The 22,064-nt window shown below is 35.7% G+C and overlaps 1 protein-coding gene across 1 annotated transcript in view; it reads right to left on the bottom strand.

The window, feature by feature from the left end:
* LOC128983199 (uncharacterized) overlaps positions 1–22,064 on the bottom strand; it is a 149,003-nt gene that overhangs the window by 110,152 nt on the left and 16,787 nt on the right. Inside the window, exons 2-6 of the mRNA XM_054402397.1 lie at positions 17,424–17,815; positions 11,352–11,429; positions 8,975–9,029; positions 4,404–4,466; positions 1,296–1,728 (exon numbers count right to left, since the gene is read on the bottom strand). Of these exons, the coding sequence (XP_054258372.1) occupies positions 1,296–1,728; positions 4,404–4,466; positions 8,975–9,029; positions 11,352–11,429; positions 17,424–17,815 (1,021 nt within the window). The remainder of the gene's footprint in view (positions 1–1,295; positions 1,729–4,403; positions 4,467–8,974; positions 9,030–11,351; positions 11,430–17,423; positions 17,816–22,064) is intronic.

Raw genomic sequence — 22,064 nt, 5'->3', positions numbered from 1 at the left:
TTTGCTGGGTACCAGGACACTCAGGCATTAAAGGAAATGAAGCTGCAGACAGATTGGCAAATACTGCCTCTGCGACATCATTGTTAGGCCCACAACCCTTCTGTGGCATCTCACGAAACAGTGTATGTTCTGCGATTGCGTCATGGGGGAAAAGCATCGCAAACGCTGGGTCGATGTTCCCCTTCTTAGGGTCAGCAAGCTTACTCTGTTTAGGCCTTCCAAAAAGGTTGCCTGTGACCTCTTGAGACTAGACAGACGAAGAATTAAATTAATTGTTGAACTGATAACTGGTCATGGAAGATTCAGGAAACATCTACAACGGATGGGCTTATATGATGGTGAACCGATCTGTAGGTACTGTGATAGGTCAGAAGAGACAGCTGATCACTTACTCTTTGATTGTAACGAGCTCTCTGACGCTAGATCGATAACTCTTGGAAATATGGCTAGAGGTAGATATCTTCCTGAGGATGAACTAATTGGGAAGCTACAGGCATTCATTGGGCGCCTCAACTTGTAGGTCAACAAGAAAGCAATTAAGTATCTGGGGTGCGCAATAATTCGATTTCGGATGAAGTGCTTTAAGGTCTCGACCTGCCCCTGTTAGATAAGATAAGATAAGAATGGTGTTTTTAGCCTCTGGGGACATCAAAATGTAAATGTGCATGTGTAAATGTTTCACGCACTGCATCTTTCACGTTACGCATACCTCATCATAGGAGTACAGCATATGACAGGGCCTTTGTTGTAACTGCCTGCCGTCTTTGGAACAACTTACCTTTATGCATCAAAATGCTTGATAGTCGTCCTCGGTTCGTGGCGGCACTGAAAAAATGTACTTTGAGCGTATGGCCTCGGCTGGTGCGTCCTAGGACTGTTTTGGCACTTGCGTAATTGCTGACTGAGTGTGTGAGACTTTTTTGTTGTTGTTAGACATTTTGTTTTCGTTTTGTCAAAAAAGTATTGTTTTTGTGTAAATAATGTGTTAAATTGTATTTTCTATTTTATATTTATAATTATGTATGCAGGTTAAGTGTTACAAGAAAGGGCCATGTGGCCCTAACTTTGCCTGTTGAAATAAAGGATTTTCATTTCATTTAATTTCATTTCAAAATTAAAAAGTAAATCAGGCCCGGGCCTAGGTCTTACCATGCCACCTACGGTAATATCTACTTCCCTATAGGGAAATTCGCTAAAACCAATGCAGCTATGAAAAATTCTAACTCACTTATTTTAAATATCTTGAATATATTAAATATACTGGAAAATGAATGGAAATAAGTTAATAAACTTACTTAGACTGTGCATTTCCAGGTCTCCTGGTAGCTGTAGGTGGAGGTTTGGTAGTTTTATTTGATTGACTTGTAGGTCTAGGAGTTGCTTTAGGAAATACTTTATTACGTCCCCTAGGTATGACTACAACTGTGCTTTCTTCGCTCACAGCTGCTTCATCTCTCCTACGAGCTATCTCACTATCATTTAAGAAATTAATATTTGCAGTCAAAGTTCCTTCAGTCAATTTATCTAGCAGGTTTCGGCTGGATGAAAGAACACTCTTTTGGCTTCCAAGTTCGCTTCTCATAGACATCTCTTGCTGGCCATAAGCAAGTGGTCTGGTTGTTGTTTTGTTCATAGTTGAATAATCCAATTGTTGAGTGAGATTGGTCCTTTGAGATTTCACCACTGAATCTTGGGTTATGTCTTTGAGCACAACTCTTGGATCTGAAACTGTTCAAAGCAGACAAATATCAGAAAAAAACTTTAATGAGAAGTTATCAAGTAAAAATGAACCATATATAGCCTCAGGTGAAGTTAGACTCACTGCAACATTGCAGCATATCATAGAGGACCTTATGGAGAGAAACATATTTAAATAAATATCTTTATGTGGCACGATAGCTGCCAGCTTAATTTGGATGCCATTTCAGATAGAAATTAACCCATTGGCCTACTTTGACGAGTCGTTCTCGTCCGGCCTCCTGGACGCTACAGAATATTTCGACGAGGTACTCTCGTCACGCGGCAGTGCTAGTAGTTTCGGCTTTTTCCAATAGATAGCAGCAAGTACTCACTTTATGTCACTACAATAAACTGCATTAGTTACACTACAATTTCGTTCTATCGGTTGGCAACCCTGATATTTAGAAAATAATGTTAAACGTAAACAAACTAGTGCAAGTTTTGAGGTCACGAAGTTGTGGCTTGTGGTTGAGTGAAATAGACAGATTTATTGATAGTCACGACTTCCAATGAAAGTGAAGACGAATTTGTGGACCGCACTTGAACTGTTTTGGATGACCGTCCAAGAATCCGATCCTGTGGTATGAGTGCGGAATTACTGGGGATGACTATGCACTAGAAAAGAGGTAGGCCAATGGATTAAGTTACACAATGAATAGAAAGGAAGCAGTTTGATCTCAACAGGAAGGTAATCAATTATTTTTAAAACAATATTAAAAAATGAATGCATAATTTATTCATGAATAATAATCATCCATCCATTAAAAATTTAACTGAATATTTAAAAGAAGGAATGTTTAAAAGTAAGACCTAAATTCTGCAATGTTTTACTTTTGTATTTTGGTTGAAGTTTTAGTAATTTTTGCATTTTTGGGGATCTCAGGATATTACAGCGATCTCAGAAGCCAGCCCCAAATTTTGCATGATATTGCCCTGATAAAGAAAGATGATATTTGTATCGCCGCTGTTATGAGAGACAACAGTGTTAACAGGATGTTATCATTATTGTTACAATTTTGCTGTGGTGCAGAATATTCAGGAATTGCTTTGGATCAAAAGTCCTTAAGTATCAAAAAGGTTGAGAGGGACCAAGAATTACATTTGGCCCGCGCCTATTTCTAAGTTTTAACAGGCAAATCTACGGCTCAACCCAGATTTTATAATGGTTGACAAAATTTATGACTTTTTCACAGTTTCAACACGTTTGCTCTGAGCGTCGCATATATGCGACGCAGCGGTCATTGCCACAGACCGAGATATACATTTGAATCTTACACATAGATCGGCTGTCACTTGGATAACAGTGCACACAGACCACGGGCGAAAACCTGTAAAACAGTGATCATTAACATTTTAATACGCTACCGTGGAGTCATACCGACGATAACCCCGTGACCGCGGAGTCATAACGACGATCGCGCCGTGACCGCAAATCATACCGACGTCCGCGCCTTTACTGCGGAGTCATACTGACGATCGCGCCGTGACCGCAGAGTCCTACCGACGATCGTTCCGTGACCGCGGAGTCCTACCGACGATCGTGCCGTTACCGCGGAGTCATGCTGACGATCGAGCCGTGATCGCGAGTCATGACGACGATCATGTTGTGACCGCGAGTCATACCGACGTTTGCGCCGTGACCGTGAGTCATACCGACGATTGCGCCGTGACCGTGAGTCATACCGACGATCGCGCCGTAACCGCGAGTCATGACGACGATCACGCCGTGACCGCGAGTCATGACGATGATCACACCGTGACCGTGGAGTCATACCGACGATAACCCCGTGACCGCGAGTCATAACGACGATAACCCCGTGACCGCAAGTCATACCGACGATCGCGCCAAGACCGCAACTCATACCGACGATCGCGCCGTGACCGCGAGTCATGATGACAATCGCGCCGTGACCGTGAGTCATACAGACGATCACCCCGTGACCCGCGAGTCACAAGTTTCTATAGGTACCTGTAAATTGTTACCCATTTTTTGGTTTTTATAGATCAGTGTCACAAATGGTAAAAATTGATTTTGTATGTCTTTTTTGGTAACTGCAATACAGTACTTTCTTTTTATGCACAAAAAAAAATCCCGTCCCGAAAATCGGGAAGGAAATAAGAATCCCGTCCCGAACTAAAAATTCAATCCCGTCCATCCCTATTTTTTTGTGTTTTGAGGTGAAAGTAAGTAAAATAAAACAGATTATTCAAGAACAGTTTATAACTGAACAAATATAAAAGCTAGATAGGATAATGCAGCATACATACTGCATACATACATACAGTGATGCAGAAAACTAGAAAAGTAAAGACCAGTTTTTCCAACTATCATATGACGTCACCAATCATCATATCCACAGACCAAGCGACGCAGTTGTGCGTCAGACATCTCTGTAGACCACTGCAGGGAATTCAGTGCCTTCAAATAGACTGTTACAAAGATATAAGCATTTTAATAACATTAGAACCCCGACGCATATATGTGACGGCAGTCTATTGGTGGAAACCGGCCGTCGCATATGTGCGTCGCTGGTCCATGTGAATGAAAAATTTCGTACTATTGCAGTAGCTAACGTGTTAAGGTACATATTGCAACTCTGCAATTCAATAGACATTATTTTTTTCTTTTGAATATCAAGTCTCTCACAAAAAGCCTTACTCACATTCTTCTACAGATCGCTCTGATACAACCGAAGATCCACATATCGACTTAGGAACTCGCTTGGCTGAAATCAAAATTCAAATTATTTAACCAGCTAGTATGTTAATCAGGAATCAGAAACTTGTTTTTTTTGTAGCAGTTAGTGTGATAACAAGAACCTTTACCGCACATTCTCCTAGGATAACTTAAAAAAACAAATGAGAGCTGACAATGTAGCTGTCAAGGAAGCCAAAACCATGTATATGGTAGTAATAAGTATTAGTTTACTTTTGAATGAGTACATTTTTTGTTGGAAATAACCTTTCAATTTAATGTTCACTTAACCAGAGTCCAATTCAAAATATGTACAAAAAGGTTGGATAAGTCTAACAGAAACCCTCTCAAGCTTAATACAGAAGAACGTCAAAAATCCGAACCAATTGGGATAGGGTAGTTCTGATTACTGATTTGTTCGGATTTTCAAACATAACCTAGAAATACCTAATAGACACATAATTAGGCCAACAGTATTAAACATACAGTTCTAGGATACAGTAAATGAAATAAAAACAATGGTTTTTGTCCTTAGAATTTGTTTCTTGAAAAAATATGTAGAGTTTATACATTGGAAACGAACAAAACACTGACTGCCTCGGCGTGTTAACACATTTCCCCACCGGACGCCGACTTTTTGGCCCGCGAAATTGTAAAACATCTGTTATATCAGTGGTAATTCAATACTGTGTATTTTTAAAACCCTTAGAAGGGGTTTGGATTTTTGACGTTTTGGATTTTTTAACGTTCAGAAATTTTGACGCTCTACTGTATAAGATCATGTCCCAATAATTTCTGCAGATACGCAAGTTAATTGGTTCAATAAAGCATTTTACTTAAAATAAACCCCCCAAACATGATCACACATCATTGAATCACTTTTAATTGAGAGCTTAAGCTCTAACTCTTACTTCTCTAACTACTTTAACTCTTTTAAGCTCTCTGAATATCCCAGTTAATTTTCCTCGCAAAACTATACAACATGATGAAACCCAAAGACACACCCAATTTTCTCTGTATTCTCTTGGCACCCTGCTCTTTCCTAATCAATGGTGCCTTTATTTATCTAATTTGTTCTTTTCAATAACTGGTCTATAAAACGTTCATTTAAAAAAGAAAACTTTAATTTTTACTAAATAAGTTTTAGCTAGATCAAAATTTAATTTTTATATTTCAATATCTGGCTAACTTCCTTAGTACATGATCATGATTCTACTGTTTCTTTCTTCTGAGGCAAAATACATGATATTACCTGAACTGAATATTACTGGCAACATACAAAATAAGCAAACTACCTCTTTGGTAAAGAGGAACAAATCTTAGTACTAGGGGTCTGCGGTACAGAAAATGTAAGGTCGGTACGGTTCGGTACGGTACAATATTTTGTACCTCGGTTCTCGGTACAAAATCGGTACGGTACACGGCTACCCGTATTTTTGTGGTTTTCTGCTCAGAACTGTATTCAAACAATTATTTTTAACTTTAATACATTGACATAACTATGAAAATGGATAGTATCCTACATTCATGGTTTTCTAACAACAATTACTGTACCACACATTATTAAAACAAAACCTTTTACTAATACGAGGATTGTGTCAAGAAAAATCACAGTTAAGATAAAAGCTTTACCTATTTTAATCTGAGATACTTTGAATAGCCATGATAAAAGTGGTTTTAAAAATATGATAAGAGTTTTTAGGAACAAACATGTTTGAAACATTTATTGACAAGATAATTTAACACAACTGGTAAATTATTTCCAACCAACACAATGTCTAGTTGTTTTTAAATTTTGTTAAAACATAGAGGCCTAAAAGCATTCAGTACGATGACAGTGTAGTTGCCAGCCGTTCACTAGAGATTATGATGAAGTAATGGCAAAGAGCATATTTTTGAATCAGCTTCAAAACTAGTTATAAGATGGATACAACTCTTGAAAAGTTTTTTTCTGAAACTAAAATTTGGATTATCACAGAGTAAGATTACTGTCTTTTCATTTACAAAGTTAAAATCCACAATATCAATCAAATCAATCATTAGTTTATCTTAGGCTCAATCCAATTTTCTTAGTATATTTTAAAGCTCTTCCAAAGAATCAAAAGACCCAGGCCTAGACCTAATTATTTAGGAGGACATATATATAAATTGATTAGGTTACAATGAGGGTAGCAAAATCACTATCTAGTTCATAAGATTTAGATTGCATAAAGTACCTTCAACACAACACAAAAATACAGGAAACTAAAAAACATTTTAAGCCTTAAACAGCCACATCTAACAATATAAGACAAGATACAGAACATGTAATGACATAATTTGAGATCGAGTAGGCTTGAATAACGAAAACAAAAATTATGCAAACAACAACAACTATGCTTGTGGTTGTCAATAGAAAGATAAAATATCTATAACAAATATTTTAACTTATAAAATAAGATTGTAGATTAGTTACAAGTTTAATATGTAGCCATAAACAGTTTTATGGCAGTAGACAATGGCCAGCGGCAAACAACGATATAAACAACTCATGGATCGCTGGCTCAGTGTTGGCCGCGCGGTCGAGCTTCCCCCACCATCGACTGGCAGAAGCCGACGCAGCCCATACATTCACCATTATAAAACACACTTTTTATTTGCTGCTCTGTTGAAATTTATAGGGATAAAACATTGCTAACGCTTGTCAAACTCTTTATACTAGTTAAACCTTTTATGTCTGTTTTGTTTCTTGCAGAAAATTGCCCATCTGAATTATTTAAAACTACAAATTCACTAAACCCGTTTTGTAGATGTTTTTAGACAACTGATATTGCTAGTTCCAAATTGTACATGGTAAAACAATAAGTGATTACAAAGGAGAAATAGAAAGTACAATATTTGTAATTGAAATTCTATTTTATCAATCGAAAAAATAGTACATAAACATTTAGAATAATTTAGCTAAGTTTTTGCCGCAGTGGTAACGTTATGTTTGACGTAAACGTGATATTTTTTTCTTTCAATGTTTAATGACAATGTATCTTACAAAATAGGTCATAAAAATATGCTTTTTACGTTAATGTCAAGCATAGATTTACGGTAAAAACTGGACAAATGTAGTAGGGGTTTTAAGAGTTCAAATTTGTTATTTTCTGCAAGAAAAGAAGAAGACATAAAGTTTAGAATAGTAAAAAGTGTTTGGCATGCATTAGCAATATTTTATATCTATATATTTTAACAGAGCAGCAACTTAAAAAGGTGCGTTTTACAATGGTGAGTGTATGGGCTGCGTCAGCTACTGCCAGTAGATGGTGGGGGGAGCTAGACCGAAAACAGCGCCCTCAGTGCTACTGAGAGCGCAATCCAGTAGTTTTTACATCGTTGGCGGCAAATTGAATATCTACGAAAATACTGACTGAGATAGAGATAACATTTAACAGTCATCATAAAAATATTATTTTTATGATAAAATAGAATTGGAGAAAGTCGTAAAGAAATAAAAGTGATAAAACTCAACAGTTCTTGGAAGTACTTGAATACAACAATTATTGTCGTAATAAAATGTTAATGGATTTGGAACTGCTAATGGGGTTTTTATTGCATCATCACCCTAGTAATAAATTATGAAGATCGTAAAAAAACATCTGATTAGACTTTTATGTTCTTGGAACCAACTGTCCTTGACTATGATAGTAAACTGAAAGTAATTTATTATTATAATAGGCTGTACCCGATGACGGTAATTAAACTTGTACCATACCGTACCGACTTTTTCGGTGCACCGCAGACCTCTACTTAGTACCAGTAATCAAATTCCAATCCATAATAGTTATTTGTGTAACTAGTGAGCAAAGTGGCACTTTGCTGCACACGAGAGCGCGGCTCGTGTGGAATGATCTCGAGTGCAGCAAAGGCCTTTTGCAGTCGTGTCACACATTATATTTTTCCTACAGTCACTATAAAGCATATAAATAATTAGTCTTTCAAACACTATACAACACGTTTTTAGGTTCAGCTGGCAACACAAATAGGTGCGCTAGAGAAAGTAGTCCCCGGTCCGTATCACTCCGCTATTTTTTCCTCGGCAAGCAATGTGCTCCGCAACTTGAGAAAATAGTTCCGTATATTTTTGTAATTTGCAGTGGTTTCCGCGCTTAAAATAATGCTTTAAAGGTATTTCCTTGTTTATTACGATCGTAGGAATGTTTTAAAAACGTTTAAAAGAAAAGTCCAGACAGTTCAGAAATACCGAAAAGAGAACATAAACTATAAACACGAAATGACAGGTTAAATCGTAGTTAAAATAGTCAATCAGCTGCTCATAGTATTATTATCTTTAATGTTGCCAACCTATTTCCAAGCGTACACAGATTACGTGCATAATAGAACCACGCTGTTTTGTGTTGTTTCGTTGGAATCCTGATATGTGCCAAAGTATAAATATGCAGCAATTAGCAGCTTTCTGTACTACAAACAGTACAATGAAGCCAACTTTGTCGGGTGACTGTAGGAAAAATCATTTTGTTTCATAAAAATTAGTATCAAAACCAAATAACTTACAAAAGTATTCCTCTTTCAGTAGATTTGCCATATGATCTATTAGTTGTACAGGATTCTGGAAAAAATAGAAAATATTTTCCTTACAAAAGAAATTCAAACGTATACTAAGAACTAAGAACAGTTAATAGCAAACATACTGTTAACTTGTGTTTAACCTTCCGTCGGGCGCATTGATTTTCAAACACCAAAGGGCGCTCACGGACTACTCTGCAAGCGACTTATAAGGCAATTGCCAGGCCCATTTTCAGGGTTACATCAAAAATCAAACTGTTGGGGACATTGGAAGTGCCGAATTTAAAGCCACGTTGACGATGCATCCCACCATTTTGACCGTTCCATGCCTAGGATTTCCACCCACCACAGGAAGAAGCCAACTTACTGGTGGAAACCCAAGATTGCGGTACCCCGGAGAATGTGCCTTGGGCTCCGACAAGCAGCGCAGCATGCCATATATCGGTCTGAAGGAAATGCTAGATCAGAGGAACACAAGGCTGCCATGCGAGATCACCATTGGTGTTCAGTAAACAAAACACGACTCTACAGTACACCGGACAGAACTTACAGTAAAAGTGGCTTCAGCTGTTCCATAAGGATGGGAAGTCTACTAAGGGAGTATGTTTTTATCTATGGTGCTATCAACTGGAGTTACGTCAGTTGTTGGAAGCAACTGTATCAGGACATCCAAAACAACCCTTGGGTGATGGGCTACAAGATTGTAACCCAAAAGCTATAGACTTTATTACCACCTACGGTCATGGAACCTGTCGCCGCGGCTACTGTCATAACGCATTATTTCCAAAGCACCCCCCGCTACCAGCAAGAGAATTCAGAGATTAGAGCGCGTTACCAGCCTTTTGGGAAGAGGAACTTTCCTTTGCTGTCCGATCCCTAAAAATCAAAGAAAACCTGGTGACTCCATTTTTACTTTACATAACTACCGCTGTAAAAAAGTAACAACAATTATACAGTCACCAATATTCAAACCCCAAATCTCTGCCACACAATCAATTTAGAATTTTTTTTTAAGTTTTTGTTGGTGTTCTTATTTTTATTAATAACTATTTTTTTACTAGTTATTACCATGAACCAAACCTAGTGAAATTTAACTAAGCTAACCGAATCACCACAGCAGTGGCAGTCCAGAATCTACCAGCGGAGAGGAGCCATAAATTATTGTGACTGTGCAGTTAGTTAAACACAACTGAATTTCCGCATCATTATTTACGCAGTCCCTGGAACCACCCTTTCAAATTATACGCGGCGTAATTTCTGCAAAAAAAATTTTGCACCGCAAGCTGAAAATTCTGTGGAACCATAACTTAAACAAAATTTACTATTTAGAAAATTTGAAAATGCTATAAAAAACTATTCTTCAGGGACAAAATATTAATGGAGATATATTTATTTAAAAAAGATTCAAAAAGTAAGCATAAGAATTCAATATAACCAATAGAATATTATTGCTCCATGGAGCTTGCTTGAAAGAGCAGTTTGTTTAGATATTCAGGCTGCTGTCAGGTTACCAGTCTGATAACCCGCCACCTCGGCATTTCAGTCAAAGACAAGAACCTGCCACCTTGCACGATGGTGACTAGATGCCACCCAGACAATGTGCAGCCACTAGTTTTTAATTTGAAGCATTACTTGGGATTTTTCAATTCTATCAGGGTTTACCTTTATCCTTGGTTAGGACGTTGGACTGCCAGGCTCATTCCTAGCATCCCACCATGGGTGGAACGGGATCATGGTGAGGTCGGGTATTTTGTGACTCAGTTTTTTACGGGTCACACGTACTCCTGGGCCTTTTTGCACAGAATGGGGAAGGCCGCCCCCTCATACTGTCTGTACTGTCCCGGCATTGCAGACACGGCCGAGCACACCTTCTTCTTTTGCGACAGGTGGCATGTCCTCCAAGCCTCTTTGATCTCTGAGATCGGCGCCGACATCACTCCCTACAACTTCGTTGGAGCTATGCTCCAGGGAGAGGGCACCATAATGTGTCAAGCAGATAACCGAGGCTATACTTTGGGCTAAGAAGGTCGATCTCGAAATGCCTTTGTAGCTTTCGGAAGGAAATCCCCAGTTGCGTAGTTAAAAAGGCCTAGCTCAAAATAATGTGCTAAACAGTTCCAGGCTAGTCCTAGGAAGTTAGGTGGGTTTTCAGCCGGTAGTCCAGGGACAATGAGCTCGCGGTAGTCCAGCACTACTGAGATTGAGCATTTCAGTGTGCGTAAATGGATTTTTACCTTCTCCCTACAAAAAAACCTTTGTCCTTGGAGGCTTTAGAGACGTCCCCTATTATTTTGATAATTCCACGTTCAGTAACTCTAGCATGCAAAGTAATATTACTTTACTACATAGTTGGGTCTAGACTTACCACTGGTGGTGCATATGGTGGATTCTTCACAGCATCTACAAGAACTTCCATTACTGTCATCGAAAACTTAAGTGTTTGCTGTAAAAAGTAAGTTTAATGTGAGCAATAAATTAATGTATTTAACTTGATTCACGGTTCTTTTTACTGACAATGAAAGCCTCTATTTGAAAATCAAAATGTCTAACTATGATGTTTTATATATTTTTTTTACTTAATGTTTTAATTAATATGTATGTTATGTGCATTTAAATTATAATATTAAAAAGAAAATCATTTTACAAAGAAATACCATTTCCTAAAAACCCCATTAGATAATACACTCAAGCTGAACAAAACTACCATGCATTGTAATGTTAACATTGTTAATGGTAATAATGTTTAAACCCTGTAATTATTTAAGAAATGAAGAGAGTACATGTAATAAAACTACAAGTAACTGCTTATTAGTCAGCTACTTAAAAACAAAATCACCCAAAATATATTTTTAAAATGTAAATTTATTTTTTAAAGTTTTCCGGACTGAACCTTTACCCTTCACTTAGTTGTAAGGTATTTCATTCCACCCAGTATGTGTTTCACAAATAAAATGTTACTCTCAACGCTCATAGCCTCTATAACTTATCATAATAAAGAGGTATTACATTATCTTAAGATTAAATGAAAAAATCACATGAGGGCTAAACAGAAAGAATGTTTTGACTTTCAAGTACAGAAATGTTTGTCTCCTCAGTGACGATCCAGCTGTTACAGCGGAAGTGAAGTTGTGCTACTTATGTTACTTTTCAAGTTGAAAAAGTGTGCTGAAATGGAAAATCCTACTATTTTTTAGGTGCAGTATTGATTGTTTTCATTGGTAGAAAATGTGAATCTTATTGAAATTCATCGTCAAATGAAAATGAAATGAAATGAAGATTCTTTATATTAACAGGCAAAGTTAGGGCCACATGGTCCATCCTTACACTTTACCGATAGATAAAAATTAAACTCATTATACTGTACAATATATCCTAGCCTACAATCTATTTACAATATTTAATGGAGAGAAAAACACTATATTTCCAAACAAATAATGCTTAATTTATTTTACATAAACACCCCACACACACACACTCGGGAACGCTCGCTCACACACACACGCACACCTGTCGGTGAACAACCAAGAGTACATAACCCTAGGACATACCAACCATGGCCATACCTCCAGAAAACAGATTTTTAGGACTGCCACAAACCGGGGAACGGCAAGGGTTTTAATGCTAGAGGGAGATCATTCCAAAGGCGAACATAATTTTAATAATTTAGAATCAACATAAAAAAAGGAATGAAGCGCTCGCTATGTCTCAGATCAGAAACAAATCTTTAACAGTAGTTCTGAGTATGGAAACAACGTAACAAACGAAAGTTCTGGCCGGGAAAGATGCATCCAGTTTAAAAATGACCAAACTAAAATTGTATGTAGGCCCTAAACATTTTGGCTTTGCAAGGCAATCCCCAGCTTCACACGGCAAATTGTACACAACCTCTATTTTAGCCAAGTCAATAAAGGTATTTTATCGCAACTAAATGGTAGAAAGATGGATTTTGTATATGTGATAGAACCACATGGAAGATGTATTTTTCCAAAAGTCCCCACTACTAGCCCTTGAGCTTTCCCCCCACCCCTAGATATTGCAGTGTATCACTTAATTGATTGTAAGTAATATACTATGTATACTATCGTGTTGCAATTTGTTTTAGTTTAATTTATGATTAGTTTTCCTACAACTTTTGTATTTAACATTCTTTTCTAAAACCAGTATTTAGGGAGGTATAAAATTTAAACTTTGTTAAAAGCTTTGTTTCAGGGTACAAAATTTTGTTTTTCTCTATGTATACTTTTAAATAGAAATAATACGCAAATACGGTTCAAACAAAAGTTTCAGTACGTTTTTCAAGGTTTACAAATATAAACTAAAATATAAAATTGGTTAGTCATCTAGGTGACCGGGTGAAGAGCTGGACGTCGGCAAAGAGAGTGCGTGCGGGCTAGTTGAACACCTCAGCGCTGCGTCATCGCATCTAGCCCAGTCAATAAACACACAAACTGCCTTTTTTCGTAGCTAAATAGTGGATAGCTGAGTTTGTAAAATATGTGATAGAACCACTTAAGACGTGTATTTTTGAAAAGTCCCCGTGTCTCCCCCTTGAGCCTTCCCCCCCACCCCTCCAAACTGGAAATTGCAGTCATTCTTTTTAATGGATATAATTCAAATCCTACGCATGCTATCGTATTGAAATTTGATTTGTATTATTTATAATTAGTTAATCTACAACTTTTGTACTATAGGTTTTCTTCTTAAATTATTTTTAAAGAGATATAACAATTTAACTTCGATAATGTTTATGTTTTAGAGGACACAATTTTGTTTTATCCTCTATATAATTTTTACTAATCAAATACGCAAAATGTTTCAAACAAAAGTTTTAGTATGTTATAAATTTTTATTTGGTTAGTCGTCTTGAGTGAACTGTTGCAGTGTCGGCTTTACCAAATACTCGCAAACCCCAAAAATGGTATTTTTCCCGTCAGTCACATGAAATATATTTTATACCTTTTTTTGTGGTATTTGGAACAGGCTAACTGACCGGAGTACTTGCTAATAAGTAGATTAAAATAACAGATAGGTTTTGTGTTTTCGGTATTACCTCTAAAACTCTTATTTTTTAATAACCTAAATGAAATATGTATTCTCTGAATATTTAAAAAAAATCTACACAAGTTATTTATCATTCCTAATTAAGGATTTACAAATGAATCAACTAATCACTCTGAAACAGATCTACGTGGACAAAACATAACCTAAAATTTGATGTTTGACTTTCACTCTAAGTTTGATTTTTGATCTAAGTTCTAGTTTCATGAAGATGAAGGTTAACATTTTTATCGTATGTATAAGTTTATTATCAACCAAGTTGAACGTTTTTATTTTATACGAGTCTTATTTTAGGTTTATTCTTTTCTATACACTAGAATAATATTATTCACAACACTGATATTAACATTTCATCATTACAAACTTGTTTAGGCCTACGTAGCTTGTTTAACTAGTTGTAAGTTTTATGAAAGTTAAAATGTTGATCTTAACTTCTAAAAGTATTTTAATTTCATTATTTTTTTATACAATATTTTTTCTATACAGTACTAATTTGTACTCTGAGGCTTATTTTATATCCCTAAAATTTTACACTGCTACGTCTGCTACCACAATGGTTTGCAAAGTTTTTTGGATTTGAAACATTACATTTGAAGTCATAAAATTTCATTATCAATTGGTAGAAGTTTTAGAAATTGAGTAATTTTGTATATATGTAAAACTAGCTATGTTTTGTTAATGCAAGTTTATAAATACTGAATTGAATGTTACTGCAGTGTAGTATAATAATTTGTAGAATTGTGTCTATGGTGTAGGAACCGCTGTGGTGTTAGATAACTATCCAGATGAGTCGAACATTAAAGATTGTACAATCTTGAGAAGAGGAAAAAACTTGCATCCATTTGTCAGTTGTTCTCCCGAAACAGAGTTTTCTTTTCTGGATGAAAAGAAGTTTTCTTATCACTTATCAGTAAAGGAAAACAAACAGGGATTGAATGATCTGGTGAGCCTACAGTTAAAATAAACGGTATCAGCATTCTGACACATACTTTCTCCCATAAGTTTGTCAACAACCTTTATCATGTGTAAGCGGTGAGAGTAAATATACGAAAATGGAATTTGTACAATTTTCTTCAGAATTTCAAGGACTATAACATACTACGTTTTTATCAAAATCGTTCGAGCCAATTTTGGGATGGGGTTTTTATAGGGAAATAACATAATTTACAATAACTTTTTAACCGTAATTTTTACAGAAATGGGATTTGTACTATTTTGTTCAGAATATAAAAGACTATAACACACTTAACTGTTATCAAAATCGTTCGGGCCATTTTTGGGAAAATTCTATTTTTCCGTTATTTTATGGGGTTTTATGGGAAAATCCCCATTAAAAATAAAAATTTCTAAAAAATGAAAAAAAACTATCAAAATTGTAAGGACCATAACATACTATGTTAAATCAAAACGGGATTTTAGTCTAAAACCCTATTTTTCGTTATTTTATGGGGTTTTTATGGGAAAATAACATAACTTACCATAACTTTTGAACCGTAATTTTTACAGAAATGGGCTTTGTACCATTTTGTTCAGAATTTAAAGGGCTACAACATACTAAATTTGTATCAAAATCGTTCGGGCCATTTTTGAGAAAATCCGATTTTTTCGTTTTTTTATGGGTTTTTATGGAAAAATCCCCATTAAAAATCAAAATTTCAAAAAAATGAAAAAAACACCTGGAGATACCATAGATTAGAACCTACATACCAAATTTCATTGAAATCGGACAACAGGTGTAGTCTCTAGCTCTGTACACATCCAGACACACAGACACACACACAGACACACAGACACACACACACACACACACACACACACACACAGACATCACTTCGAAAACCACTTTTTTGGGTCCAGGGGGACCCAAAACGAATATATCCACTCAAAACTCAAACTCGAAAATTTTGACGAAAACAATACTTTCTCCATATACTATGGTATAGGGGGAGAAGAAAGTAAAAGAGGATGTGCAGTTATTAATGCTCCAAAAGATGCTGATGTAACCGTTGTTTTATCTGCAGTAACAAAATTGGAAATAGAAACAACAGTGATAGGAGAAGATACAGATCTACTTGTCCTACTTACACACCATGCCAAGCTCTACAGCAAATCATTGTACTACAGATCCGACAGAAATAGAGTAATGGGAAAATTAAGATTATGACAGTTTGAAACTAAGAGGAGATGAGTTGTGTCCCAGCTACTGTTCATACATGCCATAAAAGGGTGTGATATGCTCTCGGTTGCATGGCATTGGATAAAAGAGAATATTTAAGAAATTTGTCAAAGGAGACCATATGTTACAAGAATGCTCAAGTCAAGAAGCCTTTGTGACCCCCAAATCAGACCGAAGAAATCATTGATAATCTTGGTGCTAAAGCAATTTCCATTTTGTATGGGGGAACATCTGATGACTCACTGAGAAAATTAAGATTCAATTCACTTGAGAAAAAAGTAGTGAATGCCACGTCATTTGTGAAACCTAACATACTCCCCCCCCCCCCCCTACTGAATCTGCTGCAAAGATGCATTGCCGCTGAACCTATTGTAAAATTCTTGTATGGATGGGAAAGGAAAATGTTGAGGATCCTTAAGATGGGATTGGTAGATTTCAAAGGGATGTTTTACTTCAATCATGATGACCCAAAGTGTCACTCCAGAGTCCTTTAAGAATTGTTCATTGCAACTGCTATACTGGCTGCAAGAATTGTCAACGCTCCTGCAAAAAGGATGGGTTATCTTGTACTACAGCTTGTGGACTTTGCCAGCTTGGGGAACAATGAGACAATTCGCAAAGTGATCATAACAGCATAGAACTTGATGAGAATGATTATTGATCTACTATTAACCAGTAGGAAGTGTGATTATGAAGTAGAAAGTAAGGCCTTTATTTTAATACAAAAAAGTAATGTAAGTTAGGTTAATGTTGCCGTCATAAATATGATATTTATTTATTTAAGTAAATCAAATATGTATGTTGAATTTTAGCTTGCATTCTTTATTTTAGGACCTATTAATGATTGTTCCAGGCAGAAATTGCACATTAATTTTAAAAAAAATTGGTTAGAAAGAACAGTATGCAAGTATTTTATTAAAATCTTGGACGCTATCTTGAATTTTGGACTTCCAAGACTCCAATTTCTTTAGATTTTTTTCCTGGTAAATGCACATAATTCTCAGTCAAAATAACCAATAAAACAATAGCCTATATAGCAATTTTTTAGAGTTGTCGTACGGATTTACTCGACTGCAGATTATTTGTAGGCCTAGCTCCTAACATAATACTCTGACAGCAATACACTTTACCAATCATTTAATTTCTTATGACTAATTTTCTGCCAGCCATATGTATTCACACCAAACCAATTGTATTAATTACCTTATCCTCGATCGAACAAAGAGCATCTGTAAAAATATCTAATCTCCTCTTGACACGTGGACTACAATTAAACCTTTTGGGAAGCAGAGGTTTTTTAAACAGTGATGCATCGGATACACCAGTATATGTGGAGGAACTCTCAATCAGAGGTTGGCTTAAACAGTTTTCTCGGTTTTGGTTTGAGTTATTTTTATAAAACTGATTTGTACTAAGGGTTCCATTGTTAATTTGACCTTGATTGCTGTCAAAATACTTTCCACTGATGGATGATTCACACAAGCTTCCTATGGTTGAAGGAGCAACACTTCTGTTGTGGTTCTTTGAAACTAATTCATTAAATCGTTGATGATAATGACTCTCTGGATCATTGCTTCTTTCTCCACGGAATATTCCTAAAAACAAAAGCACTGGATAATAGATATATTTTACAGTGTACAGCTTAATGACCCAAATAATGATATCATTATTTTAATTTTTTTACTCTCCTTGCCAGTAGTACAGTAATGTACTCTGCCAGTAGCCTACTGACAGTTAATTATTATTTACTTATTTACCTTAACAAGCATAAAACCCAGATATGTTATTCTATTAAAAGTTTAATAAAATAAATGAATTTGAAATGTGTTAAAGCTGACAGATACACATCCAATTGTTTTTAGCGAATTTACCATATATGGAATAAGCTATTACCATAGTAGGCCTACTCATGGTAGGACCTGGACCCGGGATCGGTTTACTTTTTTGTTTTGAGGTCCCTAGAGGCCAAAAACACCATCCGTTCAAATAAATATATATATATATATTGCAGCCGAAAATGGATATAAGTACAATCTTATTGATAATATGATAAAAAACAAAATCAAGAAACAGAAGAAAAAAAGATGAGAAATTGAAATAGAATACATATGTCTCCCTCATAACTCTAAATTAAATAAAGCAATGAGGAAAACCTTATCTAAAACAAATTACAAAGCAACATATAGAACAAAAAACAACGTCTTTAAGATTATAAATTCAAAAGTGTCCAAACATCAACAAATAACTGAAGAATTATCAAAATTTAACAAAAGCGGTATTTACAAAATTTCCTGTACAGACTGTAACAAGTATTATATTGGCCAAACTAGAAGAAGCTTCAAATGTAGATTCCAAGAACATATACAGGCATTTAAATCTAAAAATTCAACAAGTATGAAATCAAACTACGCAGAACACCTAATAAAAACTAATCATAAATATCAAAATATAGAAAATAATTTATCAATAATTGAATTTGAACCAAACAAAGCCAAATTATTCATTAAAGAAGAATTCCACATATATAGAAACCATAAAAAAGATCCTGAAAACATACTTAATACAATGCAAATTCAAAAAGAAAACATAATATAAGACTGCCGGGAACCGGACGTTTTTTAAATGAATAGTACAACCTTATTTTATATAGTAAAATAATTTAATTGTTGAATATATATTGGTGAAATCATACCATTTCAAAAAACATATGTTTATGGAACCTTTTATCATAGTTTGGGTTATTTCTTAAAGATGATATCATGCATGGGATGGCCGTTACCAAAACGTACCAGAGGTTATGATTTTCACCTCTGGAGAAAATCATTACGCACTCTCATCAACATGTCTTGTCCAATCAAATTCACCTCTTCGGTGATGCATCTTTTAGCTGCAATAATGTTCGTGGTTTGTTAACATGGACACGAGCTTTCAAATACCCCCATAAGAAATAGTCACAGGGCAACAAATCTGGTGACCTCGGCGGCCACGGCACGTCACCAAAACGTGAAATCAACTTGCCAGGGAACATCTTCACAACTCGCATCGATGCAGCGGCAGTATGCGCTGTGGCCCCATCTTGTTGGAAGTAAACATTTTTCACGTTTATTCCTCGCCTCCGAAGTTGTGGCTTGAGATATGTTTCCAACATGTGAATATAGCGTGCAGAATTCACTGTCACTGTGACTCCATTTTCCTCAAAAAAATACGGACCAATTATCCCAAAGTGGCCTACAGCACACCAAACCGTTACTTTTGGAGAGTGAAGTGGCTTTTCATGAAAGTTACATGGATTTTCAGGAGCCCAATATCGAAAGTTTTGTTTGTTCACTGAACCGTTTAAGTGGAAGTGAGCTTCGTCGCTCATTAACATCATTACATCAGGATTATCAGTAAACAACACCTGCATACGTACTGCGAAATATTCTCTTTGTCCATAGTACCTCTCTTTCAGTTGCTGTACCATCTGTATTTTGTAGGGATGAATTTTCAAATCAGATTTTAAAATTATTCTGACAGAATCGCGCTTCATGCGTAGCTCTTGTGCGTGTCTTCGTGCAGAGCGACCCGGGCTCCTCATCAAAGCAGTTCTCACTGTGGCGATGTTGTCTGGTGTTCTCACTGTTCTTGCTGGACGGGGTGGCTTTTTCTTTGATACTGTTCCTGTTGTTCTGAACTTGTGCACCCATCTTAGCAATGTATTCCGGCTTGGAACCGTGTCATTTCGCGCAATATTAAAGTGGCGTCGGAAGATATGCTTTTTTTTATAACGGATTCGCCATTTTTAATAAATGTGTCATATGCAAAAACACGATGCTGAACTGACCACTGATTCATCGTGACTAAAATGTTAAAGCTCACTCAAAACAATGACATAACCTCAATCTCCCTAGCACGTGTAGCAACAATGTAACAGCTGTTGCAAATTCGTCCGGTTCCCGGCAGTCACCCTGTATGAAAAAATCTTATATAATAAATCAAAAGAAAACAACACTTAAGCCAACCTATATACTAGACAAAATTCCAAAATCATATGATAATTTACTTATTTATTATTTACATTTCTATTTATTTACTATTTGTTCATAACTGTGATCATGGCCTAAGAGCCGAAACATGTAAGTTTATTCAATAAATTAATAACTTAAAAAAAAGGGTACTAAATGTTTAATTATTTATTTCATTTTTTAATATATATATATTTATATAGGCCATATATATTTTTTTTATATTATATTATATATATATATATATATATATATATATATATACTAGTGGCCTGTAGGAGCCATAGCCCCTAATTTAGACACAATTGTCCATATGAAGGTAACCCCCATTTCGCAGTAGTAAGTCAGAAATATATCTATGAATTTGTCACTGAATTTTAAAACAATAAGACCCATTTCCCGGAATTCTCTCTGTGTAGCGGAAAGCGACGCAAAAGCCATTGCACTGTTGTATTTCCTTGTGTTTTTTATGAATTTAGAATCATGTAAAAACATTATTTTAGTTTGTAATTTAATTGTGGTTGTGGCGTGTTAATGAGTCCATTGTGGCAACATGCGTCGAAATGTCCATTTGTGGCCTCCTCTGCGAAGTGAAATGCGCCACAATGCATGCAAGTGCTGTTAAGAGGACCTATATTGTGAGAAACAATTTTCCAGCATCCTTCTGAAGGCAGGTTGTAAACCAGCTTGTGGATTTCTTTCATATTTAGACCTTACATGACGTTCTCTTTCAGCATTTCTTGTGTTAGTTGAATTCCTGGATACTCTTCCACGTCTTGCAGGTCTTCCCCTACCCTGTCTAGTTACTTCACTCATTATAAAAACGGGAAACAAAAAATATTCCTGGATACTCTTCCACCTCTTGCAGGTCTTCCCCTACCCTGCCTAGTTACTTCACTCATTATAAAAACGGAAAACCAAAAAATTAAACGAATACATTTCATTTTGAAACATAATTTAACAACATTGACTTTTGGAATAAATGTAAACATTACAAATAAATAAGCAACAGCTGATTAGAATGCAGACATTTTTCAGTCCCCATGCTTTTCATATGGTGGATATTTTACCTTATATCTCGTTTTCTGGTAACTTTATGGGAATTCTGCTTAAGTGATTCATCTTAATTTTAATTTTCTTTTAGGCTGATTAAATTTTTCCTTTGGTCTGTACTCAATTTTATGTTCTCAAAATTCAACTATTTGTAAACTGTTAATATTTATTTGTTTTGTTCATTTTAGCGAATTTCCCATATATGGAATTTTTAAGCTATAACCGTAGTAATCATGGTAAGACTTGGTCCAGGGGCCGATTTACTATTTCATTTGGATGCCAAAACCACCATCCGTTCCAATTCATATATAAGATAAGATAAGATAAGATCTTTATTTCCATTAGATATTCTTTTGAATACATTGGATATGTCAGGTTATAATATATAATCTATACAATATATATGTGAGTGTGTCCGTTAGCACAATAACTCGAGCAAAAATGATCCTATTTCGATGAATTTTCGGTACAAACGTGTAAACCTACATTTATTCGAATGAGTTTGCGAACCAGCGTGATCGGACCATGGAAACGGTGTTTTATGGGGGAATTATTGGGTAACAATAGTTCTTGATCCTCAAAACATAAAATTTTCTCAATTTTCTCTAGAACATTTTGAAGGGCTTAAAAAACAAATAATTTAGTATATTGAAGTGTTTTTGTATGGTTATTGGTCACAGAGAAAATTGTAAATTCAAAATTCCCATGTTATTCTTATGGAGAATAAGTGAAATGTTGTAGTTTGCTTGTTTATGAATATATATTTGGATCAAACTTGGCAAACCTA

This window comes from Macrosteles quadrilineatus, unplaced genomic scaffold, assembly GCF_028750875.1.
Source record: "Macrosteles quadrilineatus isolate MER2022 unplaced genomic scaffold, UCM_ALF_1.0 Scaffold_1__1_contigs__length_201487025, whole genome shotgun sequence".
Classification (NCBI taxonomy): Eukaryota; Metazoa; Arthropoda; class Insecta; order Hemiptera; family Cicadellidae; genus Macrosteles; species Macrosteles quadrilineatus.
The sequence above is the reverse complement of the archived record's forward strand: the minus strand, read 5'-3'. Positions and strand labels throughout refer to the sequence as shown.